This window comes from Dama dama, chromosome X (assembly GCF_033118175.1).
Source record: "Dama dama isolate Ldn47 chromosome X, ASM3311817v1, whole genome shotgun sequence".
NCBI lineage: Eukaryota > Metazoa > Chordata > Mammalia > Artiodactyla > Cervidae > Dama > Dama dama.
In genome coordinates, this window is record NC_083714.1 from 91,118,459 (window position 1) to 91,137,504 (window position 19,046).

The 19,046-nt window shown below is 36.8% G+C and overlaps 1 protein-coding gene across 1 annotated transcript in view; it reads left to right on the forward strand.

The window, feature by feature from the left end:
- Window positions 1–19,046, forward strand: part of TEX11 (testis expressed 11) — a 265,819-nt gene that overhangs the window by 132,587 nt on the left and 114,186 nt on the right. Inside the window, exons 13-14 of the mRNA XM_061137613.1 lie at window positions 10,613–10,764; window positions 13,539–13,624. Of these exons, the coding sequence (XP_060993596.1) occupies window positions 10,613–10,764; window positions 13,539–13,624 (238 nt within the window). The remainder of the gene's footprint in view (window positions 1–10,612; window positions 10,765–13,538; window positions 13,625–19,046) is intronic.

Consider the following 19,046-nt stretch of genomic DNA (forward strand, 5'->3'; position numbering starts at 1 on the left):
CATTGAATCTGTAGATTGCATTTGACAGTATAGTCATTTTCACAATATTGTTTCTTCCTACCCAAGACCATGGAATATCTCTCCCATCTGTTTATATTGTCTTTGATTTCTTTCATCAGTGTCTTATAATTTTCCGTATACAGTTCTTTTGTCTCCTTAGGTAAGCTTATTCCTAGATATTGTATCCTTTTTCTTGCAGTAGTGAATGAGACTGATTCCTTAATTTCTGTTTCTGATTTTTCATTGTTAGTATATAGGGATGCAAGTGATTTCTGTGTATTGACGTTGTATCCTTCAACTTTGCTGAATTCACTGATTAGCTCCAGTAAATTTCTGATAATTTCTTTTGGATTTTCTTTGTATTATATCATGTAATCTGTAAACAGTGAGAGTTTTACCTCTTTTTTTCCCATCTGGATTCCTTTTATTTCTGTTTCTTCTCTCATTGCCGTAGCTAGGACTTCCAAAACTATGTTGAATAATAGTGATGAGAGTGGACACCTTTGTCTTGTTCCTGATCTTAAAGGAAATGCTTTAGTTTTTCATCATTGAGAATAATATTTGCTGTGGGCTTATTGTATATGGCTTTTACTCTGTTGAGGTAGGTTCCTTCTATGCCCGTTTTTTGAAGTGTTTTTATCATCAGTAGGTGCTGAATTTTGTCAAAGGCTTTTTCTGCATCAATTGAGATTATCATATGGTTTTTATCATTCAGTTGGTTAATATTGTGTCTCACATTGATGAATTCGCGTATATTGAAGAATCCTTGCATCTCTGGAATAAACCCGACTTGATCACAGCTTTTTAATGTGTTGCTGAATTCTGTTTGCTAGAATTTTGTTGAGGATTTTTGCATCTATATTCATCAGTGACATTGGCTTGTAATTTTCTTTATTGTGTATTCTTATTGCCTGGTTTTGGTATCAAGATGATGGTGGTCTCATAGAATGAGATTGGAAGTGTTCCTTCCTCTGTAGCTGTTTGGAAGAGTTTCAGAAAAATAGACATTAGCTCTTCTCTAAACATTTGATAGAATTCCCCTGTGAAGCCATCTGGCCCTGGACTTCTGTTTTTTTGGAGATTTTTGATCACAGTTTTGATTTCAGTGTTTGTGATTGGCTTATTCATTATTTCTATTTCTTCCTGGTACAGTCTTGGGCGGTTGAACTTCCATAGTGGCTGTACCAGTTTGTATTCTCACCAACAGTGCAGGAGGGTTCCCTTGTCTCTACACCCACTCTAGCATTTATTGTTTGCAGACTTTTGTTGAGGGCCATTCTGAGTGGTGTGAGGTAATAGATACCTCACTGTAGTTTTAATTTGCATTTCTCTAATAATTAGTGATGTGGAGCATCATTTCATGTACTTTCTAACCATCTCTCTGTCGTCTTTGGAAAAATGTCCATATAGATCTTAGCATTTTTTGATAAAATTTTTTTTTCTATTGAACTGCATGAGCTGTTTGTATATTTTGCAGATTAATCCCTTGTTGGTTGCTTGGTTTGCAAATATTTTCTTGTGTTATGATGGTTTTCTTTTCATTTGTTTATGGTTTCCTTGGCTGTGTAAAAATTTTTGCATTTAATTAGGTTGCATCTATTAATTTTTGTCACTATTTTCAGTATTCTAGGAGATGAGTCAAGAAAGATCTTGCTCAGATTTATGTCATAGAGTGTTCTCCCTATGTTTTCCTCTAAAAGTTTTATAGTATCCAGCCTTACATTTTGGTCTTTAATCAATATTGGGTTTATTTTTGTTTATGGTGTTAAAGTGTATTCTAATTTCATTCTTTTACATATAGCGGTCCAGTTTCCCAGGACCACTTCCTGAAGAGACTGTCTTTTCTCCATTGTATATGCTTGCCTCTTTTGTCATAGATTAGGTGATCATAAGTGCATGGGTTTATCTCTGAATGTTCTGTACTATTCCATTGATCTATATTTCTGCTTTTGTGCCAGTACCATACTATTTTGATGACTGTAGCTTTGTAGTATAGTCTGAAGTCAGGGAGTCAGATTCTTCCAACTCTGTTTTTCTTTCTCAAGATTGCTTTGGCTATTCATAGTCTTCTGTCTTCCCATATAAATTTAAAAAATTCTTTTTTTCATTCTGTGAAAAATGCCATTGGTAGTTTGATAGGAATTGCATGAATTTGTGGATTGTTTTGAGTAATATAGTCATTTTGACAACATTGATTCTTCCAATTCAAGAACATAGTATATCTCTCCACTGTTTGTGTCACCTTTAATTTCTTTCATCAGTATATTAGAGTTTTCTGAATATAGATCTGAGCACATATCTATCTCTAGGTAGATTTATTCCTAAGTATTTTATTCTTTTTGATGCAGTGATGAATGGGATTGTTTCCTTAATCTCTCTTTCTAACCTTTCATTATTAGTATATAGGAATTCATTGATGAACTCTAATAGTTTTCTGGTAGCATCTTTAGGATTTTTCTATGTATAGCATCATGTCATATGCAAACAGTGACAGTTTTACTTTTTCTTTTCCAGTTTGTATTCCTTTTATTTCATTTTCTTCTCTGATAGCTATGGCTAGGACTTTTAAAACTATTAAATAAAAGTGGTGAGAGTGGGCATCCTTGTCTTGTTCCTGAACTCAGAGGAAATGCTTTCAGTTTTTCACTGTTGATAATAATATTTGCTGTGGGTTTGTCATATGGCCTTTATTGTCTTGAGGTTCCCTCTAAATCCACTTCTCAGACAACACTATGGATTAGAAATCAATTACAGGAAAAAAAACTATCTGAAACACAAGCACATGAAAACTAAACAATATGTTATTAAATAATCAATGGATCACTGAAGAAATCAAAGAGGAAATAAAAAAATACCTAGAGACAAACAGCAATAGAAACACAACAATCCAAAACCTATGGGATGCAGCAAAAATAGTTCTAAGAGGGATGTGCTAAGCCATTCAGTCATGGCTAACTCTTTGCAACCCCACTTACTGTAGCCCACCAGGTTTCTCTGTCCATGGAATTTTCCAGGCAAAAATACTGGAATGGGTTACCATTTCCTTCTCCCAACTTCTAAAAGGGAAGTTTATAGCAATACAATCTTATCTTAAGAAACAAGAAGAATCTGAAATAACCTATCTTTATACCTAAAGCAACCAGAGAAAGAGGAATACCCAAAGTTAGTAGAAGAAAATAAATCACAAAGATTAGAGCAGTAATAAATGAAATAGAGATGAAGAAAACAATAGCAAAGATTAATGAAATTAAAAGCTGGTTCTTTGAGAAGATAAACTAAATTGGCAAACCATTAGTCAGACTCATCAAGAAAAAAAAGCGAGAGGATTCAGATCAATAAAATTAGGAATTGAAAAAGGAGAAGTTATAAGGGACACCGCAGAAATAAAAAGGATCATGAGAGATTACTACAAGCAACTGTATTCCAATAAAATGGACAGCCTAGAAGAAGTGGACATATTGTTCGAAATACAAAACCTTCCAGGACCAAACCAGGAAGAAATAGAAGGTATGAACAGAACAGTCACAAGTACTAAAACTGAAACTGTGATTTAAAATCTTCCAGCAAACAAAAGTCCAGGACCAGATGACTTCTGTCACACATTTAGAGAAGAGTTAATACCTCAGTTCAGTTCAGTTCAGTTCAGTTGCTCAGTCGTGTCTGACTCTTTCAAACCCCATGAACCACAGCACACCAGGCCTCCCTGTCCATCACCAACTCCTGGAGTCCATCCAAACCCATGTCCATTGAGTCGGTGATGCCATCCAACCATCTCATCCTCTGTCGTCCCCTTCTCCTGCTGCCCTCAATCTTTCCCAGCATCAGGGTCTTTTCAATTGAGTCAGCTCTTCACATCAGGTGGCCAAAGTATTGGAGTTTCAACTTCAGCATCAGTCCCACCAATGAACACCCAGGACTGATCTCCTTTAGGATGGACTGGTTGGATCTCCTTGCAGTCCAAGGGACTCTCAAGAGTCTTCTCCAGCACCATAGTTCAAAAGCATCAATTCTTCAGTGCTCAGCTTTCTTTATAGTCCAACTCTCACATCCATACATGACTACTGGGAAAACCATAGCCTTGACTAGACGGAACTTGTTGACAAAGTAATGTCTCTGCTTTTTAATATGCTGTCTAGGTTGGTCATAACTTTCCTTCCAAGGAGTAAGGGTCTTTTAATTTCATGGCTGCAGTCACCATCTGCAGTGATTTGGGAGCCCAAGAGAATAAAGTCAGCCACTGTTTCCACTGTTTTCCCATTTATTTGCCATGAAGTGATGGGATTGGATGCCATGATCTTAGTTTTCTGAATGTTGAGTTTTAAGCCGGCTTTTTCACTCTCTTCTTTCACTTTCATCAAGAGGCTCTTTAGTTCTTCTTAACTTTCTGCCATAAGGGTGGTGTCATCTGCATATCTGAGGTTATTGATATTTCTCCCGGCAATCCTGATTCCAGCTTGTGCTTCCTCCAGCCCAGTGTTTCTCATGATGTACTCTGCATATAAGTTAAATAAGCAGGGTGACAATATATAGCCTTGACATACTCCTTTTCTGATTTGGAACCAGTCTGTTGTTCCATGTCCAGTTCTAACTGTTACTATCTGACCTGCATACAGGTTTCTCAAGAGGTAGGTCAGGTAGTCTGGCATTGCCGTCTCTTTCAGAATTTTCCACAGTTTATTGTGATCTACACAGTCAAAGGCTTTGGCATAGTCAATAAAATAGAAATAGATATTTTTCTGTAACTCTCTTGCTTTTTCAGTGATCCAGCAGATGTTGGCAATTTGATCTCTGGTTCCTCTGCCTCTTCTAAAACCAGCTTGGACATCTGGAAGTTCACGTTTCATGTATTGTTGAAGCCTGGCTTGGAGAATTTTGAGCATTACTTTAGTAGCGAGTGAGATGAGTGCAATTGTGTGGTAATGTGAGCATTCTTTGGCATTGCCTTTCTTCGGGATTGGAATGAAAACTGACCTTTTCCAGTCCTGTGGCCACTGCTGAGTTTTCCAAATCTGCTGGCATAATGAGTGCAGCACTTTGACAGCATCATCTTTTAGGTTTTGAAATAGCTCAACTGGAATTCCCTCACCTCCACTAGCTTTGTTTATAGTGATGTTTCCTAAGACCCACTTGACTTCACATTCCAGGATGTCTGGCTCTAGGTGAGTGTGAGTGATCACACCATCATGATTATCTGGGTTGTGAAGATCTTTTTTGTACAGTTCTTCTGTGTATTCTTGCCACCTCTTCTTAATATCTTCTGCTTCTGTTAGGTCCATACCATTTCTGTCCTTTTTTAAGCCCATTTTTGCATGAAATATCCCCTTGGTATCTCTAATTTTCTTGAAGAGATCTCTAGTCTTTCCCATTCTATTGTTTTCCTCTTATTTTTTCGCATTGATCGCTGAGGAGAGCTTTCTTCTCTCTCCTTGCTATTCTTTGGAACTCTGCATTCAAATGGGTGTATCTTTCCTTTTCTCCTTTGCACTTGGCTTCTCTTCTTTTCACAGCTATTTATGAGGCCTCCTCAGACAGCCATTTTGCTTTTTTGCATTTCTTTTTCTTGGGGATGGTCTTGATTTCTATCTTCTGTACCAGTGTCACGAACCTCCATCCATAGTTCACCAAGCACTCTGTCAGATCTAGTCCCTTAAATCAATTTCTCACTTCCACTGTATAGTCATAAGGGATTTGATTTAGGTCATACCTGAATGGTCTAGTGGTTTCCCCCACTTTCTTCAGTTTAAGTCTGAATTTGGCAATAAGGAGTTCATGATCTGAGCCACAGTCAGCTCCCAGTCTTGTTTTTGCTGACTGTAGAGAGCTTCTCCTTCTTTGACTGCAAAGAATATAATCAATCTGATTTTGGTGTTGACCATCTGGTGATGTCCATGTGTAGAGTCTTCCCTTGTGTTGTTGGAAGAGGGTGTTTGCTATGACCAGTGCGTTCTCTTGGCAGAACTCTGTTAGGCTTTGTGCTGCTTCATTCTGTACTCCAAGGCCAAATTTGCCTTTTACTCCAGGTGTTTCTTGACTTCCTACTTTTGCATTCCAGTCCCCTATAATGAAAAGGACATCTTTTTTGTGTGTTAGTTCTAAAAGGTCTTGTAGGTCTTCATAGAACCATTCAACTTCTGCCTCTTCAGTGTTACTGGTTGGGGCATAGACTTGGATTACCGTGATATTGAATGGTTTGCCTTGGAAATGAACAGAGATTGTTCTGTCGTTTTTTAGGTTGTATCCAAGTATTGCATTTCAGACTCTTTTGTTGACTATGATGGCTACTCCATTTCTTCTAGGGGATTCCTGCCCACAGTAGTAGATATAATGGTCATCTGAGTTAAATTCACCCATTCCAGTCCATTTTAGTTCACTGATTCCTAGAATTTCGATGTTCATTCTTGCCATCTCCTGTTTGTCCAGTTCCAATTTGCCTTGATTCATGGACCTAACATTCCAGGTTCCTGTGCAATATTGCTTTTTACAGCATCGGACTTTGCTTCTATCACCAGTCCCATCCACAACTGGGTGTTGTTTTTGCTTTAATTCCATCCCTTCATTCTTTCTGGAGTTACTTCTCCACTGATCTCCAGTAGCATATTGGGCAGCTACCAACCTGGGAAGTTCTTCTTTCAGTATCCTATCACTTTGCCTTTTCATACTGTTCATGAAGTATGGGGTTCTCAAGGCAAGTATATTGAAGTGGTTTGCCATTCCCTTCAGATGGGTAGTTAATACCTGCTGCTGCTGCTGCTAAGTCGCTTCAGTCGTGTCTGACTCTGTGCAACCCCCTAGACGGCAGCCCACCAGGCTCCACCATCCCTGGGATTCTCCAGGCAAGAATACTGGAGTGGGTTGCCATTTCCTTCTCCAGTGCATGAAAGTGAAGTCGCTCAGTTGTGTCCGACTCTTAGCAACCCCATGGACTGCAGCCTACCAGGCTCCTCCGTCCATGGGATTTTCCAGGTAAGAGTACTGGAGTGGGTTGCCATTGCCTACCCATCTGAAATTCTTCCAAAATATTGCACAGAAAGGAACATTCCCAAGCTTATTCTGTGTAAGGCTACCATCACCCTGTTATCAAAACCAGATAAAGATATCCCCTAAGAAAAGAAAATTATAGGCCAATATTGCTGATGAACATAGACTCAAAAACCGTCAACAAAATACTGGCAGACTACATACAAAAACACATTGAAAGAATCATACACTGTGATCAAGTGTGATTTATCCCACGGATGCATGGATTTTTTGATATATACAAGTAAATCAATGTGATATCCCACATTAGCAAATTGAAAAATAAATCTCATATGATAGTCTCAATAGATGCAGAAAAGGGTTTTGACAGAGTTCAAAACCCATTATATTTCAATTGTTTAATTTTTTAAAGAAATTAAAAAATTTTTTTGTTGTAAAATATATAAAACATAAAATATACCATCTTAACTATTTTTAAGTATACAATTCATCAGTGTTAAGTACACTTAAATTGTTAAGAGTGTTAAGTTTACTCTTAAATTGTTAAGAGTAAACATTCATAGTGTTTAAAATTCATTAAGCAAACTCTTGAGCTCTTTTCATCTTGCAGAATTGCAACTTTGTACCCATTACGTAACAAGTCCCAGTTCTCCACTTTCCCCATCTGTGGAATATACCATTCTACTTTCTGTCTTTGAATCTGACTACTGTAGGTACCTCATATTAGTGAAATTATACACTATTTGTGCTTTTCCAACTATTGTATTTCACTTAGCATAGTATCCTCAAGTTTTACCGTGTTGTAGCATGTGTCAGAATTTCCTCCTCTTTAAAGGCTAAATAATATTCCTCTGTGTTATGTACTGCATTTTGTTTAATCATTTATCCATCGATGGAGACTTGTAATACTTCAACCTTTTGGCTATTGTGAACAATACTGATAGGCCCTTGGGTGTAAAAATATTTCTTTGAGACTTTATTTTTGGTTATTTGGGTTTATACAAAGTAGAATTAGTAGATTAAATGGAAATTATTTTTAATTTTTTACAGGAATCACCATACTGGTTTGCATAGCAGCTATACGATTTTACATTCCCACCAATAGTACACAAGTTTACCCATTTTTCCATATTCTGGCCAACATTTTTTTGTTTTTGTTTTTTTGACAGTAGCTATTTTAATGGGAATGTGGTGGTATCATTGTGCTTTTGATTGCGTTTCACTAATGGATTAGTCATATTGAGTATATTTTCATGTGATTTTTGCCATTTGTATATCTTTTGGGGGGGAAATGTCTATTCAACCTCTTTGCCCATTTTAAAAGTCAGTTGTTTTTTTATTGTTGAGTTTTGAAAGTGAAAGTTAGTCACTCAGTCATGTCCGACTCTTTCTGACCCCATGGACTGTAGCCCACCATGCTCCTCTGTCCATGGAATTCTCCAGGAAAGAAGTTGGGTTGGGGTTGACATTTCCTTCTCCAGGGGATCTTCCTGACCCAGGGATCGAACCCAGGTCTTCCACACTGCAGGCAGACTCTTTACCAACTGAGCCACCAGGGAAATCCTTCTTTGTGAAAATGTCTATTCAACCTCTCTGCCCGTTTTTAAGTCAGTTGGTTTTTTATTGTTGAATTTATGTATCTGGATATTAACTGTGTATCACATGTATGTTTTGCAAATATTCCCTCCCATTTCACAGGTTGCCTTTTCACCCTTTTGACTGTATTCTTTGATACACAAAATTTAAAAATTTTGACATAGTCCAGTTTATCTGTTATTAATTTTGTTATTTGTGCTTTTAGTGTCATATCAAAGAAATCATTGTCGAATCCAGTGTTACAAAGATTTTCCCCTATATTTTCTTCTATAAGTTTTATATTTTAGTTCTTCTGTTTAGGTCTTTGATCCATTTTGAGTTCGTTTTTTTATATGATGTAAGGTGATTTCATTAAAGAATGAAAAGAAAGAATTTCATTCTTTTGCTTATGGATATCCAATTGTCCCAGCACTATTTATTGAAAAAATGATTTTTTTTTTCCTGCATGTAATGGTCTTGTCATCCTTGTTGAAAATCATTTGACCATATATGTGAGAATTTTTTTCTAAACTCTTATTTTATTCCATTGGTGTATATGTATCTTTATGCCGGTACCACACTATTTTGATTACTGTATCTTTGTAGTAAAATTTGAAATCATGAAGTATGAGTCCATCAGCTTTGTTCTTCTGTTTCAGGATTGTTTTGGCTCTTCTGGGTACCTTGATACTCTGTATAAGTTTAGGATGGAGTTTTCCATTTCTGCAAAAAATATCTTTGGGATGTTCACAGGGATTGCATTACATCTGTAGATCACTTTGGGTGTGTTACCATCTTAAGAATACTAAGTCTTTCAATCCATGAACTGTTTACATTTAACATAGTCATTATCTACTGTTATATTATTTGTATAATGAAGCATAATTTTTTTTTTAAATTGAATCAGTAATTTTATTTTATTTTTTTTTAATTTTTATTATTATTATTTTTTTTTTCCAGTGGGTTTTGTCATACATTGATATGAATCAGCCATGGATTTACATGTATTCCCAATCCCGATCCCCCCTCCCACCTCCCTCTCCACCCAATTCCTCTGGGTCTTCCCAGTGCACCAGGCCAGAGCACTTGTCTCGTGCATCCCACCTGGGCTGGTGATCTGTTTCACCATAGATAGTATACATGCTGTTCTTTTGAAATATCCCACCCTCACATTCTCCCACAAAGTTCAAAAGTCTGTTCTGTATTTCTGTGTCTCTTTATCTGTTCTGCATATAGGGTTATCGTTATCACCTTTCTAAATTCCATATACATGTGTCAGTATGCTGTAATGTTCTTTATCTTTCTGGCTTACTTCACTCTGTATAATGGGCTCCAGCTGATGAATGGATAAGGAAGCTGTGGTACATATACACCATGGAATATTACTCAGCCATGAAAAAGAATTCATTTGAACCAGTCCTAATGAGATGAAGCATAATTTTTAAAGGAGTTGTTGACCGAGGGAATTGGCAAATTTCTTTTTATTCTTTCAGTTTTATTAAGATATAATTGACATTCAGCACTATGTTAAGTTTAAAGTGTACAGCATAATGACTTGAGAAGATAGTCAAAAGGTACAAAGTTCCAGTTATAAAATAAATGAATATTGAGAATGTAACGTACATGTTGACTGTAGTAAACAGTGCTCTATGGTATATTTGAAAGTTGCTTCTAGAGTAGATCGTAGAAGTTCTCATGACAAGGGAGTAGTAAATTTCTAATGTCTGTTCGTGTATCTTCACTTCATGGATCTCATGTTCCAGTATTTATAAATTGTCATCAGTTTTGGAGAAAAAGAATAAATTAGATATTAGTAGAGAAATGATTATCTGACTGTATATGTTTATAAGAAGAAAATGCTTGTGGCTTGATAAATTAAACAGGAACTGAATTAAATTCTTTGTTATTGACAAATAGTTTTGTTGAGATATTTAATGGTATTAAGCTCAAATATAGTTTTATCTTGCCTGTTTTGGTCATGGTGAAACAAATTTTAGGCTTATTAATTTAAAAAAAGTTGTTTTATTCACACCACTTAAAATTGTGTTTTCTTGAACAGAGAATCCGTTGGATTTTATTTCCTGAAGATTATCTGTGAACATTTTAAGTCATCAGAAGATACTAGTAAAGCTCAACTGCTCCACATTGACATGCTTTTACAAAGGAAGGAAGAATTGTTTGCAAAGGAGAAGATTGAAGAAATCATTATAGGTCAGTAGTATTTTTGCAGATGTTTTAGAAAAGTGTTAATATACATGTCCTTCTGAGATGGATATCAGAACAGTAAAAAAAATCCTTAGATCAACAGATTTTTTTTCTTTTTCTCACTTACTATTTTTCCTCCCTTAATATCCTTTAACTATAACGATTCACCTAACCAGATTCCTCCTATGTGGTAAGCCAGGATGAAAACTAAACAAAAATAACAAAATATCAACAAAAATAGACTCAGCTTTAAACTCATCTGTAATGGAGAATTGTGAGGTTAGAAGCCTAATTTCATGTTTCATGTTTCAGTTTGATCTCAGATTAGTTTGTCTACCTTCAGGCAAGTCAGTAATATCTCTGGATCTTGGTTTTTTCCAACTATATAATGAAGGTTGTGAATTACATTCCTAGTTTTTTATTTCTTTTTAGCAGCAGTAGCATCCCTTTGTGATGCAATCTTATGTGAACCCTGCCCCCAATAAAACAGACTAGAGTTGTAGCTAAAGCAAAGATGTAGAGCCAAATCTCAGCATTCCATTAATCCCCCATCTCTCTGTAGAACCTTATACTCTGAAGAACACAGATAGTGTGAACTCTTTCTTAGAAAATTCTTACCCTAATCTGTTCTTTCAACTCTATACATTTAGAGATATTACTGGAACGATAGTCACTAATGTTAACACTGGGATTTATTCTGAGTGGTGGAAGTTTTGGTGATTTGTTGCTTTTTTGTTGTTTACCAGATTGCTTCAATTTTATAAGTATGAATCATGTTTTATAAAAACAAAGGCATTGATTTTTAAAGGAAATCTTTTGACTAGGTAATCTCTGAGTCTTTTGAACTCTAGATTGTATGAAATGTATTTTACTGATGGCACTTTTCCTCCATATCCTCACTAAGAATCCAGTTATTGTTAGACCCAGTGTTGATAAGCTTGGTTATGTGATTTTCCAACCCTCAGCTTTTTTTTTTTTCAACCCTCAGCTTTTTAATGGTAGCATATTATAAAGGGAGAAAGGACCTACAAGGAAATATAAAGCTATCCTGATCACAAAGGAGGGAAAAACCTTATAAATTGTATAAAACCATTTAAAATACTTTCAAAAGTATAATAATATGTACTATATAATAATTACTGAATTCATCATTATGATATCCTAACAGTACAATAAAATACAATGGCTGTTATTGTTGACCTTGAATAGTCTAAAAATAGTTAGATTGTGCTTCATAAACTAGAAAGTATGTTTAAAATAATTTAAAAAAAAAGAAGACTAGATATATTTATGAATAATAGCTCCCCACCACTGAAGGCTGGAAGAGCCGCTCTGGGAGGATCTGGCTGAGATGAAAGTGTTTCATGTTGTTTTCTCTCATTGTATCAGAGATCCAGGTGGTAAAATGGACTTTTTTCTTGGTTCATTTCCTGAGCATTTTACTTTCTTTCTTTTTTTCTTTTAAAACATTACTCATTAAAAAAAATTATTAACAAAAAAGAAAAACTTAATTCTTAAAACATGATTTTTAGAAAAATTAAGAACCTTAAGTGATTTAGATTTCTTAAAAATATTTTATGTTTGATGAAAGTAAACTGCCAGGTAACTAGAAAACTTTATTATCTAGGATAACTAATTTTCCATGATTACAGTTAGCCAAAGTTGTATTATGGTATCTAATTATACATTTATACTTTCAAAGTATTATAATATTTTAGGTACGTACTTTACAGGGCTTTTTACTTTCATGTGACTAGTTTTGAGTAAGTCGTGAAACAAACTTTGCTGACTGGGTTGAGGGGTCAGACTCTGTTTTCTTTTTTTTTTTAATATAAACTTAATTATTTTAATTGGAGGCTAATTACTTTACAATATTGTATTGGTTCTGCCATACACTGACATGAATCCGCCACAGGTGTACATGTGTTCCGCATCCTGAACCCCCCTCCCACCTCCTTCCCCATCCCATCCCTCTGGGTCATCCCAGTGCACCAGCCCCGAGCACCCTGTCTCATGCATCGAACCTGGACTGGTGATTCGTTTCACATATGATAATATACATGTTTCAATGCCATTCTCCCCAATCATCCCACCCTCACCCTGTCCCACAGAGTCCAAAAGACTGTTCTATACATCTGTGTGTCTTTTGCTGAGAAGCTCTGTTTTCTAATCGAGACTTTTGTGGAAATTGATTGTGACAAAGGGGTGGAATTGAAAGGGGTATAGAATTCTAGTATAGATTAAACTTTACTTTAGTGTGTGCTAATGTATTTGAACCCTGTAAATGTCTAGACCAGAAACAATCAGACATGAGTTACAATTTAAAGTAATAGAGTTTATGTGTAAACATGGTCTTAAAGTATTTTACAAAGGCTTTAAGGTATAATTGGCCTTTTCTTGTGAACTTGAACTGATCTAGTTAGTATATAATAGTATAAACACTTCTTATTAATGATTTCTAGCATTGCTGTCTGTTCACTGATAATAACATTAAAGCACCAGATGATGATCAAATTTGGAACATAGAAAATACATTAAAAAGAAACTGGGCTGGAAAACTATTACAGACTGATGGGCAAATTACAGTGATTCTAGCAAACTCTGATTGTATTATATAATCAATTTTGCTAGTAAATCTAAAATTGATGATGAAAACCTGTCTGAATGTGGTTGTGTTTGTAGCCATTATGTAAAGATTATAGGTTCTGAATACAGTTATTGCTCTTTATTTAATGTGATAGATCTTGATTCTTGTTTTTAGAGCTTGTTTTTTTTTTCAGGTCACCAAACAGGAAAACCACTGGCATCAGAATTAATAGGCTATTTCCACAGCATTATTTGGAAACAAGCTGCCAGAAGTTACGAGGTTGGGGAATAATCTATTTTTATTCTTTATATTCTTTCTTCACACTAACAAATAAAATAATGTGTTCACTATAAAAATCATGGAGCATCAAATACTTAATAATCTCTTCCTGCTTATATACTATTAAATGTAATGCAGAACATTAATGGGAAGTGGACAAGAATTTATTTAAAAATGCTAAGATGTGATTCATCCGCACTGGGAGTTTGTTGTTGTTCAGTCGCTAAGTCAGTGTCTGACTCCTTGCAACACCATGAACTGCAGCACACGACTTCCCTGTCCTTCACTATCTCCCAGAGTTTGTTCAAATTCAAGTCCATTTAGTCGGTTGGTGATGCTATCTAACCATCTCATCCTCCGCTGCCCTCTTCTCCTTTTGCCTTCAGTCTTTCCCAGCACCAGGGTCTTTTCCAATAAGTCAGCTCTCCGCGGTCTTTCAATGACTGTTAAGGGTTGATTTTCTTCAGGATTGACTGGTTTGATCTCTTTGTAGTCCAAGGGACTCTCAACAGTCTTCTCCAGCATCACAATTCAAAAGCATCAATTCTTTGGTGCTCAGCTTTCTTTATGGTCCAGCTCTCACATCCATACATGACTATGGGAAAAACCATAGCTTTGACCCATACAGACCTTTGTCGGCCAAGTAATGTCTGCTTTTTAATACGATGTCTAAATTTGTCATACTTTTCCTTCCAAGGAGCAAGCATCTTTTAATTTCATGGCTATAGTTACTGTCCACAGTGATTTTAGAGCCCAATAAAAGAAAATCTGTCAATGTTTCCACTTTTTCCCCTTTTATTTGCCATGAAGGGATGGGACCAGATGCCATGATCTTAGTTTTTTGAATGCTGAATTTTAAGCCAGCTTTTTCACTCTCCTCTTTTACCTTTATCAAGAGATTCTTTAGTTCCTCTTCGCTTTCTGCCATAAGGGTGGTATCATCTACATATCTGAGATTGTTGCTATTTCTCCCAGCAATCTTGATTCTAGCTTGTGATTCATCCAGCCCTGCATTTCACATGATATACTTTGCATATAAGTTAAATAAACGGGGTGACAATATACAGCCTTGTCATATTCCTTTCCCAATTTTGAACCAGGCAGTTGTTCATGTCCAGTTCTAACTGTTGCTTCTTGACCCACATACAGATTTCACAGGAGACAGGTAAGGTGGTCTGGTATTCCCATCTCTTTAACAATTTTCCTGTTTGTTGTGATCCACACAGGCAAAGGCTTTACATAGTCAATGAATCAGAGTAGACATTTCTCTGGAACTCCCTTGCTTTCTCCATGCTCCAATAGATGTTAGTAATTTGATCTCTGGTTCCTCTGCCTCTTGAAAACCCAGCTTGTATATCTGGAAGTTCTTGGTTCACATATTGCTGAAGCCTAGCTTGAAGGATTTTGAGCATAACCTTGCTAACATTGAAATGAGGACAATTGTATCATGGTTTGAGCATTCTTTGGTGGTGCCCTTGTTTAGGACTGTAATGAAAACTGACCTTTTCCAGTCCTGTGGCCACTACTGAGCTTTCCAAATTTGCTGGCATGTTGAGTGTACCCCTTTAACAGCTTCATCTTTTAGGATTTTAAGTAACTCAGCTGAAATTCTGTCACTTCCATTGTATACATATACCATATTTTCTTTTTTTTTTTTTACTCTTTAAAAAAACTGCTTTATTGGGACCTAAGTTACATGCCATAAAATTTTACAATTTTGTAGTTTTTAGAATATGCAGAATTGTATAACCCATCACCACTATCTAATTCCAGAACTTTTTTTTGTCATTATTTTTTTGTGACAACTCTGGGTGTTTTTCTGCACTCTTGTCAGGCTTCGCATGGTGAAGTCAGTCTATTAAGAAGGAAAAGTCTATTAAAAGAACTCTATTGAGACTTCCCTGGTGGTTCAGAACTGAGGGGGAGCTAAGATCTCACAAGCCACAAGGCATGGCCAAAAAAAATCAGACCTCTATTAACCTGTGTTAAGTTTTAAGAAAGCTATATTTATTTGGTGACTTGGAGCATCATACTTTTATAAGTAATTTTGTTTCATTTGTGATTTCTCCTAAATCAGGCAGTGCTGTGTGCTTAGTTGCTCAGTCATGTCCAACTCTTTGTGACGCCATGGACTGTAGCCCACCAAGCTCCTCTGTTCATGGGGATTCTCTAGGCAAGAATACTAGAGTGGGTTGCCATGCCCTCCTCCAGGGGATCTTCCTAACTCAGGGATCGAACCCAGGTCTCCCGTCTTGCAGGTGGATTCTTAACCATCTGAGCCACCATGGAAGCCCAAGAATACTGGAGTGGGGATCCTATCCCTTCTCCAGAGGATCTTCCCAGCCCTGGAAGTGAACTGGGGTCTCCTGAATTGCAGGTGGATTCTTTACCAGCTGAGCTACCAGGGAAGTTCAAAATCAGCCTAGTAATTCTGTCTTTATTCATGAAACCCAGTATCATCTAGAGTCATCAGAAAATATTTTCATTGATCAAAAGGTGTTATTGTTATAAAGAATACATGGGAAAGGAAGGGTCCTATCTCTAGTAATTGCTGGGAAGTTCCTTTTCAAAAGTGGTAAATTTCCTTTTTTTTTTTTTTTCATTTATTTTTATTAGTTGGAGGCTAACCACTTCACATATTTTCTTTATCCACATTCATCAGTAAATGACAGCTTACTTTGTTTCCACACCTTGGCTTGCTCTAATGGACATTTGAGTACAAATATCTCTTTGAGATAATAATTTCATTTTCTTTCGATATATACACAGAAATGGGATTACTGAATTGTAGTTCTATTTTTAATTTCTTGAGAAATCTGCATACTGTTTTCCATAGCGGCCATACCAGTTTACACTCCCACCAACAATATACAAGGTTTACCTTTTCTCTACATCCTCCCTACCATTTGTTAATCTTGTCTTTCTGATGCTAGCCATTGTGACAGCTGTGAGGAGATATCTCACTGTGATTTTGGTTTGCATTTCCCTGATGGTTAGTGATACTGAGCACCTTTTCATGTACCTATTGGCCATTTGTGTATCTTCTTTGGAAAAGCTTGCCCAGATCCTTAGCACATTTTTAATGGAGTTTTAGGGATTTTTGTTGGTTTGTTTCTGTTTCTGTTTTTATTTTTTGCTACTGAGTTGTAGAAGTTACTTATATATTTTGGGTAATTCCATATTGAATATGTCAGTCAGTTCAGATCAGTTGCTCAGTTGTGTCCCACTCGTTATGACCCCATGGACTGAGGAAGGCCAGGCTTCCCTGTCCATCATCAACTCCCAGAGCTTGCTCAAACTCATGTCCCTTGAATTGGTGATGCCATCCAACCATCTCATCCTCTGTTGTCCCCTTCTCTTCCTGCCTTCAATCTTTCCCAGCTTCAGGGTCTTTTCAAATGAGTCAGTTCTTCACATCAGGTGGCCAAAGTATTGGAGCTTCAGATTCAGCATCAGTCCTTCCAATGAATATTCAGGGCTGATTTCCTTTAGAATGGACTGGTTTGATCTCTTTGCAGTCCAAGGGACTCTCAAGAGTCTTGTCCAATACCACAGTTCAAAAGCATCAGTTCTTTGGTGCTCAGCTTTCTTTAAGGTCCAACACTCACATGCATACGTGACCACTGGAAAAACCAAAGCTTTCACTAGATGGACCTTTGTTGGCAAAGTGTTGTCTCTGCTTTTTAATATGCTATCTAGGTTGGTCATAGCTTTTCTTTCAAGGAGCAAGTATCCTTCCATTTCATGGCTGCAGTCACCATCTGCAGTGATTTTGGAGCCCAAGAAAATGAAGTTTCTTACTGTTTCCATTGTTTTCCCATCTATTTGCCATGAAGTGATGGGACCAGATGCCACAATCTTAGTTTATTGAATGTTGAGTTTTAAGCCGGCTTTTTCACTCTCCTCTTTCACTTCATCCAGAGGTTCTTTAGTTCCTCTTCACTTTCTGCCATGAGGGTGGTGTCATCTGCGTATCTGAGGTTATTGGTATTTCTCCTTGCAGTCTTGATTCCAGCTTGTGCTTCATCCACCCCTGAATTTCCGACGATGTACTCTGCATATAAGTTAAATAAGCAGGGTGACAATATACAGCCTTGACATACTCCTTTCCCATTTTGGAACCAGTCTGTTGTTCCATGTCTGGTTCTAACTGTTGCTTCTTGACCTGCATACAGATTTCTCAGGAGGCAGGTAACGTGGTCTGGTATTCCAATCTCTTTAAATAAGAGTTTTTCACATTTTGTTGTGATCCACATAGTCAAAGACTTTGGCATAGTCAATAGAGCGGAAGTAGATGTTTTTCTGTAACTCTCTTGCTTTTTCTGTGATCCAACAGATGTGGGCAATTTGATCACTGGTTCCTCTGCCTTTTCTAAATCCAGCTTGAAAATCTGGAAATTCTTGGTTCATGTATTGTTGAAGCCTCGCTTGGAGAATTTTGAGCATTACTTTGCTAGCGTGTGAGATGGTACAATTGTACAGTAGTTTGAACATTCTTTGACATTCCCTTTCTTTGGGATTGGAATGGAAAGTGACCTTTTCCAGTCCTGTGGCCACTGCTGAGTTTTCCAAATTTGCTGGCATATTGGGTTCCGCAATTCCACAGCATCATCTTTTAGGATTTGAAGTAGCTCAGCTGGAATTCCATCACCTCCACTAGCTTTATTCATAGTGATGCTTCCTAAGGCTCACTTGACCTCACACTCCAGGATGTCTGGCTCTAGGTGAGTGATCACACCATTGTGATTATCTGGATCATTAAGATCTTTTTTGTATAGTTCTTCTGTGTATTCTTGCCACCTCTTCTTATTATCTTCTGCTTCTGTTAGGTCCATACCATTTCTGTCATTTATTGTGCCCATCTTTCTGAGAAATGTTCCCTTGGTATCTCTGATTTTCTTGAAGAGATCTTTAGTGTTTCCCATTCTGTTGTTTTCCTCTATTTCTTTGCATTGATCGCTGAAGAAGACTTTCTTATCTATCCTTGCTATTCTTTGAAACTCTCATTCAGATGAGTTTCTCTTTCCTTTTCTCCTTTCCCTTTAGCGTCCCTTCTTTTATCAGGTATTTATAAGTCTTCCTCAGACAACCATTTTGCCTTTTTGCATTACTTTTTTGGGGGTATGATCTTGATCCCTGCCTCCTGTATAATGTCATGAACCGCCATCCATCGTTCTAGGCACTCTGTCTATGAGATCTAATCCCTTGAATCTATTTGTCACTTCCACTGTATAACCATAAGGGATTTTATTTAGGTCATACCTGAATGGCCTAGTGGTTTTCCCTACTTTGTTCAATTTAAGTCTGAATTTTTCAATAAGGAGTTCATGATCTGAGCCACAGTCACCTCCCAATCTTATTTTTGGTAACTGTATAGAGCTTCTCCATCTTTGGCTGCAAAGAATATAATCAATCTGATTTT